This window comes from Rhipicephalus microplus, chromosome 5 (genome assembly GCF_043290135.1).
Source record: "Rhipicephalus microplus isolate Deutch F79 chromosome 5, USDA_Rmic, whole genome shotgun sequence".
Lineage (NCBI taxonomy): Eukaryota > Metazoa > Arthropoda > Arachnida > Ixodida > Ixodidae > Rhipicephalus > Rhipicephalus microplus.
Window position 1 is genome coordinate 148,243,589 of NC_134704.1, and position 17,817 is coordinate 148,261,405.

General features: G+C 43.8%; 1 protein-coding gene and 3 non-coding genes across 4 annotated transcripts; 2 read left to right on the forward strand and 2 right to left on the reverse strand.

Moving 5' to 3' along the window:
- The first annotated feature begins 2,223 nt into the window (after positions 1–2,223).
- LOC142817407 (uncharacterized) lies at positions 2,224–16,278 on the forward strand. Its single transcript, XM_075894432.1, has 4 exons — positions 2,224–2,438; positions 8,488–8,614; positions 11,519–11,772; positions 15,384–16,278. The coding sequence occupies exons 1-4, from the start codon at positions 2,259–2,261 to the stop codon at positions 15,912–15,914; spliced, it is 1,092 nt and encodes a 363-aa protein (XP_075750547.1). The 5' UTR covers positions 2,224–2,258; the 3' UTR covers positions 15,915–16,278.
- TRNAT-CGU (transfer RNA threonine (anticodon CGU)) lies at positions 7,157–7,229 on the reverse strand. Its single transcript has one exon. It is a non-coding gene; the product is annotated as a tRNA-Thr (tRNA).
- Positions 7,613–7,685, reverse strand: TRNAT-CGU (transfer RNA threonine (anticodon CGU)). Its single transcript has one exon. It is a non-coding gene; the product is annotated as a tRNA-Thr (tRNA).
- TRNAT-CGU (transfer RNA threonine (anticodon CGU)) lies at positions 7,919–7,991 on the forward strand. Its single transcript has one exon. It is a non-coding gene; the product is annotated as a tRNA-Thr (tRNA).
- Positions 16,279–17,817: the final 1,539 nt, after the last annotated feature.

A 17,817-nucleotide genomic window follows, 5' to 3' on the forward strand; every position in this document is an offset into this window, starting at 1 on the left:
AGGTTGTCTCTTCGCATGGCTTCCCATGAAGAGTTCCAAATGAAGCAGGCAAATATCGCGTGAAATGCCTGGATATCTATGCGAGAGTAATGCAATACTTTCAGAATGTAGACAAGCTTTAATGCAAGGAAGATGCTGCATGCTTTGTCTCCCGAAAAAGCGGGAAGATCCCGTCATTGCCAAGTTAATACCTTTCGACGAATTGTGGCTATGGCGGACGTCTAATAAAGGCCACTTTTACGGTAGTTAGTAAGAGGCCCATCAAGATAACGTGCTGGAGCTCTGTTCGAACGAATATTTGACAAAACTGAGGCAGTTAGTGCCCACACGCCCAGCCAGAATCCCTTGGTTTTATCAAAATTTACATTAGCTCCGGAAATTTGACTGAAACACATAGTGGTGTTTAATGCTTCCTGAACACTGAGTTTGTCTACGCAGAAGAAGGCAGTGTCATCTGCGTTGGCTAGTATTTTAATTTCTTAGGCTTCATGTTTATATCCACTAATTACAGAGTTAAGTAGTACACTTAGACAAAGTGGTTCCAAGTATACTGCAAATAATAAAGGCGAAAGTGGACAACCCTGACACCCTGATGAATTTACTTCTATTAAACCAGAAAGCGCGCGATTCGCAAATAATCTTGTGCACTTTTTACAACACAGTGATATGCCATTGTACAATACATCCTATATCTGTAGATGTTTGAGCAGTCGAAACAAAAAATCATGTCATACTTCATCAAAAGCCTTAGAAAGGTCAATCTGAAGAAGAGCTACACCTGATTAATGTCATCGTTAATGCACTCAAGGACTAATCGCACTATATCGATATTCGTCTTGTATAGAACATCCTTTTATTCCACATGTTTGATGGGCGCCTACACATTTAGTAATTATTGTTTGCAACCTGTTTTTCAGGATTTTTCGCAAATATCTTATAATCAACGTTACATAAAGATATAGGCCTATATCCAGTTGCTTTTTTTAAATCTTCACGATCGGTTCTTTTTGCTATCAAAGTAGTATGGGCCTGATAAAAGGAAGGAGGAAGTTCCCCATGTTCATAGGCTTCTTTCAAAAGTGCCTCAAGGAAAGGAATGAGAAGTTTTCAAAACGTCATGTTAAATTCCGCGCTAAGGCCACCTGGGCCTGGAGTTTTGTTTCTCTGCAAAATTCCGATTGTGTTCTTAATTTCCTCATTACTTATGGGTCCAACGATGGTGAGGCCATCATTTTCCTCTAAACATGGCATTAAAGCAATGAATCGTTCAGCTTTTTCTTCATAGCCATCCGTAAGCTCAGCCATGGTGAAGAGGCTTGTGTAAAGATACTCAAAAGCGGTTATTTGCTGTGTGTCTGTGTATATGGAGCCATATGACTCAATTTGTGATTTCTGCTGGGGGAGTTCGTGTTGCTTTTCATCACCAAGAGCGAATTCGTCTGAGCCAGGCTTGATGTCGGGAAAGCAATCGCGTTATTACGACTTATAAAGCGTTTTAAAACAGCGAAAGAACAACCAGTCGTCGCACAGTGCAAATAGCGTAACGATTGGGCCGCCCAATGCTCCAACCCATTACAGAAGCTTGTTCTTGTTCCCCTGTTAACTTTGGCACATACCCATTTCTGCCACAAATCCTCATTGTCTTCACCCGCTGCACGAACAATATACACAAAATTGCTTGCAAGTTTTTAGCGAATACCACGATTCTCAAAAGAATGACGCAAAATAGCATAGCGTATGCCGGCCTACTACCCAAAAAACTTCTTATTATTGGCCTAGTGGGTATATGCTCCCTCCCGCAGCGTTCCCTTAAGTGCCAAGAAAAGTTGTCGCCGAGTGTAGAGCTATATACGTTTCACTGAACTCTCTACCTCCACTTGAAAAAGTCGATGGGAGCTCCGTCTCTAGGCACAAAAGGTCACTGAATATCACCGATAACCTGCAGCGATTCTTGAGAAGCACTGAGTTATTTCAATCGAGAACCGGCGCGGTGCTCAACTCGATCAAATGTAGGATGAAGCTCGAGTCGAGGTTCATTTAAAAATACGGGAGTTGCGGTACTTGTGCCTGTTTCTTGTACCCTTTTTACATAACAATATGATAAATATTGCAATAAAGAATCTACCACTCCTTGTAGATTTTTTGAGCTTCCTTGGTGTATGTATCATGTTCGGAAGGCTCGAGATCGTTGCCGATCGCTATGATCATCGTAGTCGAGGACAAAGAAGCAGACAAGAAGGCTGGCCTGTGCTGTGGGGATGGGGACCATGGCCGAGGTTCACGGGCCCCCGCTGGAGGTAGACGGAGTGCCGCTTCAGGACATCCTTGAGGGCGCGCATGTGAGCGACCTCTTCAACTGCGCGCGTATCAACGCGCTCTGGGAAGAGGCCGTCCTCCCGATTCTTGGACGCAAGCTTCGCGTCTCTGCGTTAGTGCAGGTATGTGCCGCCCCGCCATTATGCATGCATTCGCTATTTGCCCTTACGTTAAGACTGAGATTAAGAGAGCGCAATGGTTGTTCCCTACGTCCAATGAGTCATTGAAAAACGGGTTTATACTCGGCAGCAACTTTCTGTGGCAGCACATCCAAAGATATGGGGCGGAGCTTCTGCACAGGTGTTACTACGCCAAGTAGTTTGACCTCATTCGAGTTTCGTTTTAGTTTAGCAAGCGCATTCAACATGTACTTTTTCGCACGACCACCATACTATGAATCGTACATTTACTTGGAGGAAATAAATAAAATGTTCATTCTTTAAAGTAAAGAACACGAAGCTTGGTTGAAACGTTGAGGTTTGTTTCAAAAAAAAAAGGTGCGGCCGAGAAGGTACTGGGTGATTAAAACAACGTGAAGCCAAGAAATCATTTCCTGAATTTCACTGCTTACTTATTCGGCATCATTGTTTTCCTTCTGTTAGAGATACAAGAAATTTCTTTTAGGGATGCGAAGAAAACAATGTGGAACAAAAGTGCTGGCACCGATCGGTCATGAGCGGGCGTCTGACGTTCGTAAATCGAAGTGGACAAAGCACAATTTTAACTCGGCCAAAGAATGCTGTTTTTCCACAGTCAACAGGGTATTATACATGAACGAGTCTGTTACCCAGGCAAAGCGCAAGAAACAACTTCCTCGGTAGACGCTGATGGGAGCGGTGTTGCGGTACGCAATCGTCAGCTTTATTGTATCAACCATAGTAGGCAGCCGCAATGCCGACAACGTATGCATTGCAACTTAGGAAAGGGGTCATTGGTTTTACGTACACTTTCCAGTCACCCTTTTTCGTCCAAGCATCGCTGCTTATGTTGCTGAAGACTGGCAGGTCACCGGTGTCACGGTTGAGGTGGCTGTAGTACCACTTTCGCTGATCATATCACTCGCAGACAAATTCTCGGCGATTGCATACGCGAAAAAAAAAATACTTCACGACGCACCACTGTCTTCGTTTCTCCCTGCTTGATGAATACAGATCACCTAATGAACACGCACTCATGTTCGCTCACAAGCTCGATGTGAACTTGCTGCAACTGAGCGACTGCATATATTTGATATGCATATTTTCAATATCCGAGTTACGACCACGTGCAAACAACTCAGTGGCGTTCATGACACGGAGTTGCTTGCATTTTTTATGAAATGTTGCTAGTTAGGAATCAACAAATTGGGGGTTTATATGCCATCAGTTACCAACATGTATTTTTGTGTTTTAATTCGTTAGCCCTAAGTGCAAAAAAATGATACTATAATCATATGTTTCCGAATGCAGGCTTTAAATATATGGTAACATCCGGTACTGAAGACAGAAAAGCAAACCTTTGATACGTCATTCATTGTTGTCATGCAGTTTCTTGGGATATCACAAGCTGATTGATGCAACCACCGAAAGAGAATATATATATATATATATATATATATATATATATATATATACATAGGCAGGCATGGTGGTTGAGTGACCGTAGCGTTGCATATAGTCCAGTAGATCCTCGTGAGCGGTCACAACGTGGTTTATTTCGACGTTTCGGCCTAAAGTCTGGCCTTCATCAGGATTAAAGGTACAGTTTGTTGGTGCTCAGCTTTATACAATCTCAAATCAGAGGGAAAGGAAAGAAGACAAAGACAGAAAAAAAGAGAAAAAGAGAAAAAAAGAAAAGGAAAGGAGAGAAAAAAAGGAAAAAAGAAAAAAAGAGAAAAGAATATAAGGTGGACAACCCTCGGGCGCCCCCCTTCCACTCTTCCTTTCACTTCCCCCTTCATCTCTCTCCCCCTTCTCCCCTTCACCTTTCTGATGTCAGTGGTCTGTGTATGCTTCCTTTCACTAACGCATTCCTCCCGACCAGACGGCGCCTCCTGGCACTGGCGGTTCGGTATGGGGCAAAAAAGAGCTTTTTTAGGAAGTTCTAAGCCTTTAACTACTCGGAGCCCCAGCAAAATTTTGTCGTAGAAAGAGGGGTGCCGCGTATTGCGGCAGAGGCTGGTAAGCGAAGCAATGCGAATTACTTGCCCGCTTCTTGATTACGCGTGCAGTAGGGGCCTCCCGGCTGTGCACAGGGTTGCTGTTGGGCATGGCACAATTGATTGGGTAGTAAAATAAGACAGAAAACAGACGACAGCTGCACTTAGGAAGAGTAGTTACACTTGGAATTGTTTTTAGTGGTCCAGTGCACTTTGCAGCTGCAGTGCCGTGAACTCAGTTACTATTTTCATTATTGCCGTTATTGTTTTCTAATGCTTTGATTGCTGCAAGTGTACCAGGATTCTGATTTATTCCTCTATCGAGGGCGTTAAATCGGTGTATAAGGTATGACTCTCGTTGTTCACGTTCTCGATTTGATTTAAATCCCGTCTCTAAGAGCGTTACTGATAGTTTGTCAAATGCATGGTCGGGAAGATTGAGATGTTTTGATAGAGGTAGACTTGGGGCTGATTTCGCATGGACTCTGTGATTATTGAAGCGAATCCTAAATGTTATTTCTGTTTGTCCGATGTACTGCATACCAGACACGTTGCATTCGAGTAGGTATACCACAATAGAGGAATCTCATGTTAGGTTTCCTCGTATGTTAATCGAAAACTTGGATTGTGTGCTGGTTGCTTTGTGTGTTTCTCGCATCGCCTTACATACAAGACATCGTGGCTTTAAACAAGGTTGGCATGAATTATTGGGAGGTGATGTGTTAATTTGAGAGTGGAAAAGTGTGTCTTTGAGGTTACGTGGTCGTCGGTAAACTACGCCTGGAGCTGATGGGAATGCACGTTTCAGACGTTCACTTTGTTCCAGAATGTTGTAATGTCGTTTAAGGATTTTGTTTACACTGGGGAAGTTTGTGCTGTAAGTCAAGCAGAGGTTTGTTCGTTGTGGGTGTTCTTGCGGTGGTCGCTTCATAAGTACATCTTCACGCTTTAGTTTTCTAGCTTTTTGAACAGCGTCCTTAATTACATGTGGGGGGTATTTTTGTTTCTCGAGCATAAGTTTTAGCCTCTGTGAGCTCGTGTCGAAGTCAGCGTCTCTAGAGCAGATTCGCTTAAACCGGTGAGCCTGGCTGTATGGAATACTGTTTTTACAGTGGCGTGGGTGATCGCTTTGTTAATGGAGGTATCGTTGTCGATCCGTTGGTTTGCGATATAGGGTTGTAGAGAGCTTCTCCTCTTCTATCGTTATGGTGACATCAAGAGAATTTATGGTTACTTGCGAATATGTGTGTGTGAAGTGTATGTTCGGCTGTACAGCATTGTAAGTGTCGATAAAGCTGAGAAGTTCGTCCTCGCTGTGGGTCCAAATAAGGAAGATGTCGTCTATGTATCTTCTGTATAACATTGGTGTCAAGGAACTTTGTGCAAGAAATTTCGATTCTAGCTTTCCCATAAATATGTTGGCATACTTAGGTGTCATTTTAGTGCCCATAGCAGTCCCGCTGGTTTGTCGAAAATAATCTTGGTTAAACTCGAATGACTTTAATTCGAGGACCATCCTCGTCAAAGTTGCGATGGCAGAGAAATCTGGGGTGTTAGATTGTCTATGGTTTGTGTACATGTTTTGTAATGCAACTATGCCGTCATCGGGAGGAATATTTGTATACAATGAAGAGACATCAAGAGTAACCAAGTACGAGTTTTTCGGCACACACAGACCTGCAATGTCTCGAAAAAAATGTATGGTGTCTTTTATGTACGACGCGAGGGTGCATAGAATGTGGCTTATTAGTTTGTCCACGTACCCTGATATGGGGTCAGTTATTGTACCGATGCCTGATATGATTGGTCTGCCTGGGTTACCGGGCTTACGAATTTTCGGGAGGATGTAGAAGCGACCTGGACGAGGGTATGCTGCTCGCATCAGTTGGTGGTCAGTGTTGGTTATCTTTTCTGCATCCAACAGTTTCTTTAGTTGTGTTGATACGATACGTTTGTATTCGTCTGTCGGATCACCTGGGAGGCGTTCGTAAAATCTTGAGTCGTCTAGTTGGCGGTATGATTACTGTAAGTAGTTGGTTGTATTAAGGACTACAATTGCTCCTCCTTTGTCAGCGGGTTTTATTGTTATGTCTGTCCTAGATGCCAAATTTCTCATACTTACTTTTTCAGATTTTGTCAAGTTTTCTTGGTTTCCCTTCTGTCTGTGGTATTCGTGTACTATATCTCTCTGTACTGTGGTGATATAAAGGTCCAAGCACTTGTCTCGATTACTCTTCGGTGTCCAATCATTTGATTTACGACGGTAAATTGTTTCGTGGTTAGAAGGCCTGTCCAAGAAATATTCGCGCAACCTTAAGCTTCGAGCGAAGTTGTCGAGGTCTCGGAGCAAGTGGAATTCATCGAAACATTTTGTGGTCGGGCAAAAGCTTAGCCCCTTGGATAGCCGTTTTTCTTCGTCAGGTGACAAGCTCGTGTACGATAGGTTTACGAACACAGTGTCACAGGGTGTGTTCCTAGATGGGTGCTCGTTTGTACCATTAGTGGTTTCCTGGGTGATATCTATCTGTCTATCTATCTATCTATCTATCTATATATATATATCACCTAGGAAACTACTATATACATATATATATATATATATATGAGATATAACAGACAGTAATGCCAAGGAATGTACAGGGGAAGTTATTAACATTAATAGATTGTAAATAAGAAGAAAGAAAAGTGGATGAAAAAATTACCAACTGTGAGCAGGAATCGAACCTACGACCTTCGAATTACGCGTTCGATGCTCTAACCACTGAGCTATCACAGCGGCCCTCCCTCCATCCACTTTTTTGGGTTTATCTGTGAATTTAGAAGTAGGAGCGACAGTCAGCGCCATCTATAAGCCAAACAACGAGTGTGAAAACACTCTTATGCGCATGTTTGGCGTCACGTAGCACGTGAACTTATTATGAGCGGGCAGCTGATTAATTGTCCCTCTTATACAACCTAAACACACCAAGTCTGCCAGTACGAGACCCTCGTTCAATGAAATAAGGGAAAGAAGTGTATACCTAAGGGCTCGTTTTTCCGTGTTTTTAACACAATAATAATGAGATATAACAGACAGTAATGCCAAGGAATGTACAGGGGAAGTTATTAACATTAATAGATTGTAAATAGGAAGAAAGAAAAGTGGATGAAAAAATTACCAACTGTGAGCAGGAATCGAACCTACGACCTTCGAATTACGCGTTCGATGCTCTAACCACTGAGCTATCACAGCGGCCCTCGCTCCATCAACTTTTTTGGGTTTATCTGTGAATTTAGAAGTAGGAGCGACAGTCAGCGCCATCTATAAGCCAAACAACGAGTGTGAAAACACTCTTATGCGCATGTTTGGCGTCACGTAGCACGTGAACTTATTATGAGCGGGCAGCTGATTAATTGTCCCTCTTATACAACCTAAACACACCAAGTCTCACAGATAAACCCAAAAAAGTGGATGGAGGGAGGGCCGCTGTGATAGCTCAGTGGTTAGAGCATCGAACGCGTAATTCGAAGGTCGTAGGTTCGATTCCTGCTCACAGTTGGTAATTTTTTCATCCACTTTTCTTTCTTCTTATTTACAATCTATTAATGTTAATAACTTCCCCTGTACATTCCTTGGCATTACTGTCTGTTATATCTCATTATTATTGTGTTAAAAACACGGAAAAACGAGCCCTTAGGTATACACTTCTTTCCCTTATATATATATATATATATATATATATATATATATATAGAGAGAGAGAGAGAGAGAGAGAGAGAGTGAGAGAGAGAGAGAGAAATAGAAATGAGAGGTACTTCTTATCTGTAAAGAAAGCACTCTCATTCAATGAAAGAAAGCTTAAACAGTGCGGTGCCATTCCATACCTTGTCATTTTTACAGCGCTGCCAGATTTCAGCCTTTCCCACATCTCTAGTGTTTTTAATGTCAAAACTGGCGTCATTGCATAGATTCAGTGGTTCACAGCACTGTCTTTATCTCCTTCTCCGGTGCATTCGCCCCGCCATCGATTACTCTTTTTTCGTGGTGTTTTCAGGACCAGTTGCGTGACGGAACCGACCCCAAAAAAGTTGCTGAAGAGCTGCGGTCGCGTCTTGCGATCGCCGAGAAAGCCTCAAAGCGTCCGTCCTTTGCCCTTATCCTCTGCGCGGATAAGCATTACGGTAAGTTCCGAGCAACACGATCTAATGAGTGAGTAATATTATCAGGTATTTTGCTTCCACGGTATGTAACAGAGGGTGATGCCATTCCCCGAAGGACTCGGCACAATTCAGGTTCTTTGTTTAGCGCAGATTTAGCTAAACGAGGAAGAACGAAGAGCAAACGCCAGGGTGCCAACTATAGAAAATGATGAATTTTAACCAGAATCACATACATTCAACACACAAAGAGCAATATACTAAGGCATACGCAAGTACAGCTGCATCAAGAAAAACTGTCTCTTTCTCCTACATAGTCACGGGGTACCACGACAATAGTCGAGCCTATGAAAAGTTGCTCATTCATCAAATAATACAGTACACTTGTCAACGTGCGTTTGCACAGTGAAAGAGTTAGTAAAGAGTGGAGTTCGCCCCACCGCGGTGTTCTAGGGACTAAGGCACTCGGCTACTGACCCGCAGGTCACGGGTTCGAATCCCAGCGGCGGCGGCTGCATTTCCAATGGAGGCGGAAATGTTGTAGGCCCGTGTGCTCAGATTTGGGTGCACGTTAAAGAACCCCAGGTGGTCGAAATTTCCGGAGCCCTCCATTACGGCGTCTCTCATAATCATATGGTAGTTTTGGGATGTTAAACCCCACATATCAATCAGAGAGTGAAGCGCCCCGACGCGTGCTCTACAATGCGGGGCTGTCCATGCCACCCGCTCTTTCCCTTACATTGTTGCAATTCCCCCTGAGCCCATCGTTCAGACATCGCTCTGTTTGTCCAACGTAACAATTACCACATGATAGAGAACGCTTTTGTTGCAGGCCATGTAACGTGCTCTGCGATTATTGCTGCAGCCAAGCCTTCCATGAACAGCAGGGTTGCTCCGTTCCCGTAGTTTAGCCTACTTATTCGATGCCTCGAGCACGACGTTAACGTTTGCCCTCTAGTACCCACCTTCTGCATGGTGTTGGATGTCATTTGCAAATGCGTGGTAGTAGCAGGCTTTTTGCGTCTGTTTGACTTTAGCCTTTCTACCGGACTGGCGACCAGAATATGGTTTTACAAGCAGGCATTCTGCGACCGATGCAACAAGGGGATAGCGATACCCTTCTTGCGTCAAACAGTTCTCTAGCAATCAAGGCTCGTCCCCAAGAGATGATAACGGATTCTTCAGGGCATTATCGCGGTAATGGGGGCAAAGAAACCTTGCCACCTCTTTCAAGTAGAAGAAAATTAACGACCAAAAGTGCTTGCTGCACCTCGATTCATAAGATCAGCACGTGCAGTTGTGATAAAAAGAAAGCGCCTATTTTCCATCGCCACACGAAAGGGGAGGGCTCGCGTTGCCGGTTCCTTCCTTATTTATCTGTGTTTCTGTGCCAGAGACGTTTCAAGATGATTTGCTAACTAGCCTTAACAGCCACCTTATGAAAGGAACACTAAAGAGCACATGTCACTCCGCATACACATTATTGTTTCCATATTGTGTGCACCCTTTGTGTCAGAATACATAGATAAGTCGGCGCTAAGGAGATGGAAATTTACATTGTTTGCTGAACATTAGGATGATGCGGTGCTCCATTGAATGTTGTATCTATTCGAAATCCTAATAAAGAAGATAGTCTTTCCTGGGATACTTAAGCGCAAAACTTTTGGTGTGTCTGTGTAGTTGTTGGTCTCTATGTCCAGCAATTCAGCTGGCGGCGAAAGTTTAAGCGTTTTCTCAATGCTCAGCCATCTTGATCTGGTGGCTGCGTTCATACTTTTGAACATCGTTAATCAAAAAGGAAATATTCGCGAATTTGAGGAACAACATATATACGTAATTGTTATGTATAGTGTTTATTTAAAAAAGACATAGATACACAATTTTAAAGACAGCAGTGTTTATTCCGCTGCGTTGACACAGCGACGCTTTGAAAAAAAAAGATGGCTATGTCTTACGCCTCATTAAAAGGACATGGTGCGGCCACCTATACAGTGTCTCTGTGTTTAAAAAAAAAACGTCACTTTCTTCAGATGGCTACCAGATTGCGCCATATCTCACGAAACTCCTGCAGAAATGACACTATTGTCTTTCGACATCCTTTGAAGCGAAGTATGCAGTTATGTGGTCAACTTTTTGGTATTCCACTTTTACACAACTCACATGTTTACCTCGCATATATTTTGTACAAGTTGTGTCATGCAAGCAAAATATGCGTATCTTGAGCGTAGCTAAATCAGATTACAGATGGTTTTGTTTCCTACTCTGTGTGAATGTAGGTATGCCTAAACGCCGCTTTCATTCTACTCCCTTAAGCAAGGTGTGTGCGTCTTGCTATGCTCTTTGACAAAAAAAGCAATCTGTATGTTCATACATCAATCAAGAAGTTTTCTTTTCTTTATTTTGTCACCTGTTTCGCTCTTTATTCTTGCACGCTTAGCACTAAAGCATCAGTGCATTAACACAACCACCTGATCAAGCGCAACCAAATAATTTTAAGCTTTTGGCATAAGTAAAATAACAAAGCAGATACGAAAAAGTACAGTCGAAGCAACTGTTAAATTCTAAGACTACCCTCATAGTGTGACCAGCAACTCTCTTATGAAACTCGCTCACTTGCAAGGAATGGTCAGGGCTGGTTAAGAAATCACTTTTTTTAACGAGGCAAAAAGCTGCATGTGAACACATTACTATAAGCAGAAACAGATTAGCGGACACTGAGTGTCCAGTAGAGCCGGTTTTTCGACAAGTGGGCTTCACTTTTTCAAGGCCGCAGAAGTTGCAGCATTGAAGAAGTCAACCTTCCGGAACGCCGGCTCCGCCGCACGCCCACTCTTCGCCAGTTTTTCGTTTCAAGCTTCCACCTTTGCCTTCAGGCCTCTCTTTTGTAAACACGAAGCCTATTTATTAATGAAGTGACACTTTGCGCAGATACGAGTATGATTGCCCGATGCTTCACCGAGGACGTGAGCGTGGTTCAGATGGACGTGCAGAGCACTGTCACCGTTCAGAGGCTCGGTGTCAAGGGACGCTGGGACACCAGCGTTTGCGTGCTCGTCTTTTTCGAGACACCCGGCGTCGCGTTCGAGTGCGAGTGGTCGCCGTACGTCGAATGCGGGGTGCCCGCATCCACGGCCGCTCTCTTTGACACTCTCAAACGCTCCATTCCCCTCGGCGGCGGTGAGGTACGTCTTTGGGGTCCGGAAGTATACATGCTCTGCACCCTACACGCTCGCTAGGATTACACACTCGTGCTTTTTCTCTGTTTTTAGCTGCACACGTAACGAGGAGTAGGTTTTTCTTTCTTGTTTTATTGTGAATAATTAACTCAGGAATCTCTGAAAACTCATAAATATTAAACATAAGTATCAACACAAATGGCTCAGGTTCATGTTAGAGGCACATTAGAAAAAACATAAAGAATTAGGATACACTTATGAAGGATACTTTGTGACCTCTAAATATCACTATCTTCAGTGTTGTTGGTTTACTAGTGGTGGAGAAAACCAAGGCGAAATTTGCTTATTAAATTTGGAATCGAAATTTCTGCGCGCGACGTTACACATTTCAAAATGTATCTATCGTGTTTTGGTGGCATCGGCTAGACGAAATTTCTTAAAGGATGGTACGGTAGGTTTTTGGTCCGCTCTCTGGAGAATGTATTCCATTATTAGCGATGAGGAACGATGTAGGCCCCAGTAAACGTCGCTAAAATAAATGACGTCGTGGAGATTAGTGCCTTTGCTGAATGTGACATCGCTACTTTATTTTATTTTTGCACGTTTTCTTGCATGCCAAGCTTTTCCTTGCCACGGGCTTGATCATTTTGACATTCCGATACAGTAATTTACTAATACGAGGAAAATTGCCTTTCACTCTTGTATCCCTTTGAGGTTTAAATTTACATGAGATATCAAAGCTTCAAATTATTTCAGATAACTTCCAAGTGACTGCCAGATTACCCGAAAAAACCTAATTAGATAAGGTTATTGAAATACTCTGAGCAGCTGTAATCCTTGCGGAAGCTCGCCGGGGCAGATCTAAGTTCCGGGTTTCTCTCTGTTTGGCCTCTGAGGGTCGTTTCTGCGAAGCGGTACGAACTCTACGATTGCGGTTAAACTTAACACTTGTGCCAACGACACGAAGGGCCAAAAAAAAAACGTGTATGCCTCATCAAACGAGAAAAGCGTGTCTTCAGCACGAACGATGCAAGAAGTCGCGTGGTAAAAGACGAGAACTAGACGACGTCATCGTGACCTCAGATACCATATGACTGCGGTCACTATGACGCCGCATAGCGTCGTGCGACCTGCCAACGAAAGAAGCCCAGGTGAACGAATTCCCATGGCCAAAGGAGTGCAGATTGACGATGCAGCAGAAAACCAAGTTAGGCGAAGAAGGCTTGCAATGCTTCATGTGGGGCAATTCGAAACCTGGATATGGTCAGAACGTTTCTTGATAGCAAGAGGATGAAGGTTCATCAACCTTCTTCGAAAAAAAATTAATTCCCTCACAATTAGGCGCAAGTTTATTAACACAGTGTGAGAGCAATATACTCTCAACGCCCTAAATCTGGCATTGTGATCACAACTATTTTGACCTCCTCGTTAGCTACCCCACATTCAGGACAGAAAACTATCTGTAGCTTGTTAAAATATTGGAGGTATAAAGAAACCAGGGCCAGTAAAACGGGACAGGACCGCGATGGTCTAGTGGCTAAGGTACTCGGATGCTGATCTGCAGGTCGCGGGATCGGATCCCGGCTGCTGCGGCTGCATTTCTGATGGAGCCGAAATGTTTTAGGCCCGTGTGCTCAGATGTGGGTGCACGTTAAAGAAACCCAGGGGGTCGACATTTTCGGAACCCTCTACTACGGCGTCTCTCATAATCATATGGTGGTTTTGGGACATTGAACCCTACATATCAGTCAATCAATCAACCTTAATTGTCCTGCTTTTGGTTGTCGCGACAACTTAGAGTTGGTTGTCGCACTACTAGGTTATCGCGACAAATTAGGGCACATATAGAGGACTGACGCGTCGCTTTTTTGTGCTCCAAATTTTGTCAGATGATGCATCTACTAGCTCAAGGAGCCTCTCTGTATTTCGTCTATTTTCTCTGTATCTTCTTCTACACAAAAGGTATACAAGGCAGGGTTCAGTAATGCTGTTGTTTGCTGGCACGTGATAGCATATGAATATCAACGGATATTACAGCACATAAAAGCCTAGCTTTTAACGTCTTTATTGAGTGTTGCCTTCATGATAGTCAACCTAGATAACTCAATGCTTACTACCACTGAGTTAGTGCTGTCATGTGATAGAATATGAATATCTACTGATATTACAACACATAAAATTCTAGCTTTTAACGTCTTTATCGAGTGTTGAGTGATATTGTTGAGTGATATATGTTGAGTGATAACGTCTTTATTGAGTGATAGTCAACCTAGATAACTCAATGCTTACTACCACTGAATTAGTGCTAAGCAGCGTTGGCTATAATCAATCCACATTTCACCACCATTCACTGCCGAATTCCGTCTTCGTTAGTTATTCATTACTATATAATTACTTCGCACTTACTTGGCCATTCAAACAACACGTATCAATATAAACAGCTCATCAGTTAACGCTAGACAACATGAACAAGTGCAAGTCAGTTCTTGTAATGTGTGACTAAACGAGCTTGGGTATGCTACTATGTACCAAATACTAACATTATTTGTTTGAAAACAGCAACAAAGGAGTGAGCCGGAACACTATGAACTGGCCTTGCGTAAAGAAAGAAAAAGAAGGATAACGAAGCTTCTGCATATTAGTGCATTGTTGTCCAAGAGTCGCGTCTCCCCTACCCCTTTTTTGATAATGAGTACACGTAGTATTCTAATATTTTACGCCCCTACGCCAGTTGCGATGCTTTAAAGAAGGTCCAAGAAGTGGCACACTGAGAAGCCAAACTATGTTATCTTTTTTGAGTTTGCCGTAAAGTTTTGCGCATTAAAACCTTGAATGCGTCACTCTGCAGCCACGTTCAGCGAAACACGACGGGAGAGTGGAGTAGTTGACTTTTTCCAGCGCGGGGCATTTGCAGAGAGGACAAGTGGTGTGCGCAGACAGAACAAGTGACCTAATGAGATCTGGTTGGCCGTGGAGGTACATTCTGAAAATCCGTGTTGGGATTGCGCTTCAGTTTCACTTACATTCCTGTCCACGTAAAAATTTGTGCACTAATATGGAATGGTTCCACCACAGCAAAGCACGGCCAGCAATGAACGAGTACATGGTTGGGTTGGTGGCCCTTTGTCGGAATAGAGGAAAATAACCCTACGAATGTACAGTCGTACATTCTGATTCATCATAATAGTACGTCTTTTTTATTTTGTAGTAGTAACTCTATTTCTGTAATTTTCATGGATTGTACTTCTGCATTTTTGGTATGTTTTTTTTCATACCCATTACAATGACTAACTGTAGTACTGCTATTTTCTCGCCATTTGTGTTCTTGTATGCAAGCTACGCTCCATTTTCTTTACACCTACGTAACTTGTATTTACAAAGTTATTGGGACGCTAAATTTAATATTTATTCTGTTTTTGTATTGTCTTCAATATTTGTGTTTGTGTATCGGTATATTTATCAAGAACCCATATTAAAATATGCTCCTCATAGGGCTTCTAAAATTTTGAAATGAAACAATAAATAGTGTATATGGTACTTTGTAAACATCATACGAAGTGTTTAGAGCTTGACTGATGCTCGAACACACATTGTGGCGCCTATATTTTCCTTCCCAGGAGGTGCACCGGCATCGAAACACGGGGCTGCCGGCGCGGTTCGCCCTGTACATTACCAGCTCTTTTACTACAGGCGTGCTGTTCAAACGGTCACCGAGTCTTTACGGCATAGGCGCCTCCGTCCTCTGGACCCCGCGACTGCGCGTTTACCACAACGTTTCTGGAGAGGGCCCGCCTGCACATGCCTTCTGGGGCGCATTGGCGTTCGGTGAGAACATGACGACCAAGTGCCTCAAGTACGCCGGCTGGACGACGGTGTACCAGTTGTGGAAGCACCTGGAAACCTTTCGAGAAGGTCTCGGCGACATCAGCGACGTCGTGGTGCTCTTCTTCCAGGAAGGAGAACTGAAGCTTTCCGTCATTCAAACCATATGCTTGGCCTTCACTGAAGCTGCTTATGTTGTGGGCACCTCCTGCTCGTTGGATTTAGACACCAATCCGTTCGCGTTCGGCCTCGAACCGGGTGGAGACACGCAGACTGCCATCTGTCTTCAGACCCCGGTCATTGTGCTCGTCGCAGCCATTCGATAGAGCCGAAGATCACGTGGCAGGGGAAGGCACATGGCTCACATTGTGCGGCCCCCACAGGTCTTGTAACTTTAGACGTCGTGAGCGTAATTTGTGGCCGTGGCACATCTTTGAGATGGGAGAGAGAGCCCAAGTGCCAACGCCGTTCGAGAGAAGGATCGACAGACATCGCCAAGAGCCTTACAACACCAATGGCCAGGCCATGCGTACAAAAACAGACCTGTGTAACAAAAAAATATACATAGGTGAAAGCGTGGTGTCCACGTTTTTATTGCAGGGCCTTCAACTGTTTGAATACAAATTCTTTAACAGGGAATAAAACGGTTCCGGAAATGGGACATGGAGCCCGCCATGTCCGCAAAATTGATATTGAGCTTAATTAATCTAAAATCTAGACTAAGTAACCAATGCACATTTTCACAGATACGTTAAGCTCACCAGTTTCTTCGAACGTTCCCCCTTATTATGAATCGGCTTGGTGGGCACGCTTTTCTCGTAGTGTGTTACGCCTGAAATCGCGAATACGCATGTATTAAACAAATACCTTAGCAGAAAAGCTATCGCAGCTTCACAATAGTCCCAAATAGCCTTTTTTTTGTAGAAGCTGTAATGAGGTGAAAACTGCCGTTTTTGGCGCCATAGTCATTCTCCGCCTCCGCCGCTGCCACTGCCTACGCCAGTGTCCTGGTTCCATTGTGTGGCAGCTGAGTATTTCAACGGCAGAGACAGCTAGTGCTTGATATTTTGTCGCAAAAAGACCCTATATAAGAAGGAAATTACCATGCGTCACAGTGTGCAAATTTTGTAGGAAGGCATACACACACTGTGGGTTGCGTAATGAGTGGGATGTTGAATGGTTCAAACCCTGTACAGAAGGCTCTGCCATAACTCTTCATTGCAATCTACCACTTCATTAACCAACTCCACATAATCGCTTACAGGAGTGTCACAGGTCGCTTCTTGGCGGAATCTAAAATTGTGGTAAACTGGCAGTTTACATAACGAAAATTATGATTGATAGTGTAGTCGGTACCTGAAAAGTGTACTTGTACTAGTTGCCAAGGAGTCATGTTAACATATCACATGTAGCGCTGTGAGAAAAAATATTACCTACAACCAATACTAAAGGGCGCAGCCATAATAGGGGCCTTTAAAGGGTCACTCACCAGGTTTGACAATTTTGAGCCGACAAGTGCAATGCGTAGATGGGACACTCACGATCACATCTGCCAAAATTTGCAACGCTACGCCCCGTCAAATTGGGTTAAATTTGAAGCTGAACGCTGCTCCTCCTTACTTACGCGGGCGCGCGCCCAGAGAGTGAGGGAATAACGTGCACGCATGAATTGCCTTACGTACACGACAGTGCGGTGACGTTGGGCCTCTACGTAGACGACTGTGCTCTGACAACACCGACTAAATTCCAAGGCCGAAAGGCTGCCGCAGTGACGTCAGAGGGTGGAGGCCCAGTTACGCCGCGAACGCTGCGGAAAGCCGGTGTTTCGTTCGCGTTTTAGGAGAACAAACGCTCCCGCTCTCGCAGCTGCTGCGGCTTGATTGGGCCGAATAAAAGATGTGAAAAAAAAGTCTTACTGAGCATGCTCAGTTGGGTAACTGGGCCTCCAACCTCCGACGTCACTGCGGCAGCCTTTCGGCTTTGGAATTTAGTCGGTGTTGGCTCTGACGTTGCAAACAGTGGCACGTGACATGGCGAACATTATTTACCACGACATGCGCAGTTATGTAGTTTGTTGCTTGAAGAGATTAATAGAAGTTGAGACAAATATTGCGAAGCAATAAAGCAATGCGCGCGTCTTTTTTTTCATTTTCTCCGGTGAATTGCAGAGAGAGAGAGAGAAAGAGAACTCTTTATTGAAACCGGTGAATTGCAATGAGGTGCAGGGCT

What these genes read in the sequence shown, in the direction of transcription:
- LOC142817407 (XM_075894432.1), top strand. Translation starts at nt 2,259, where the DNA reads ATGGGGACCATGGCCGAGGTTCACGGGCCCCCGCTGGAGGTAGACGGA. An exon ending in CTGCGCGGATAAGCATTACG is followed by an intron (nt 8,615 to 11,518) that starts GTAAGTTCCGAG and finishes CACTTTGCGCAG; the next exon opens with ATACGAGTATGATTGCCCGA. An exon ending in TTCCCCTCGGCGGCGGTGAG is followed by an intron (nt 11,773 to 15,383) that starts GTACGTCTTTGG and finishes TTTCCTTCCCAG; the next exon opens with GAGGTGCACCGGCATCGAAA.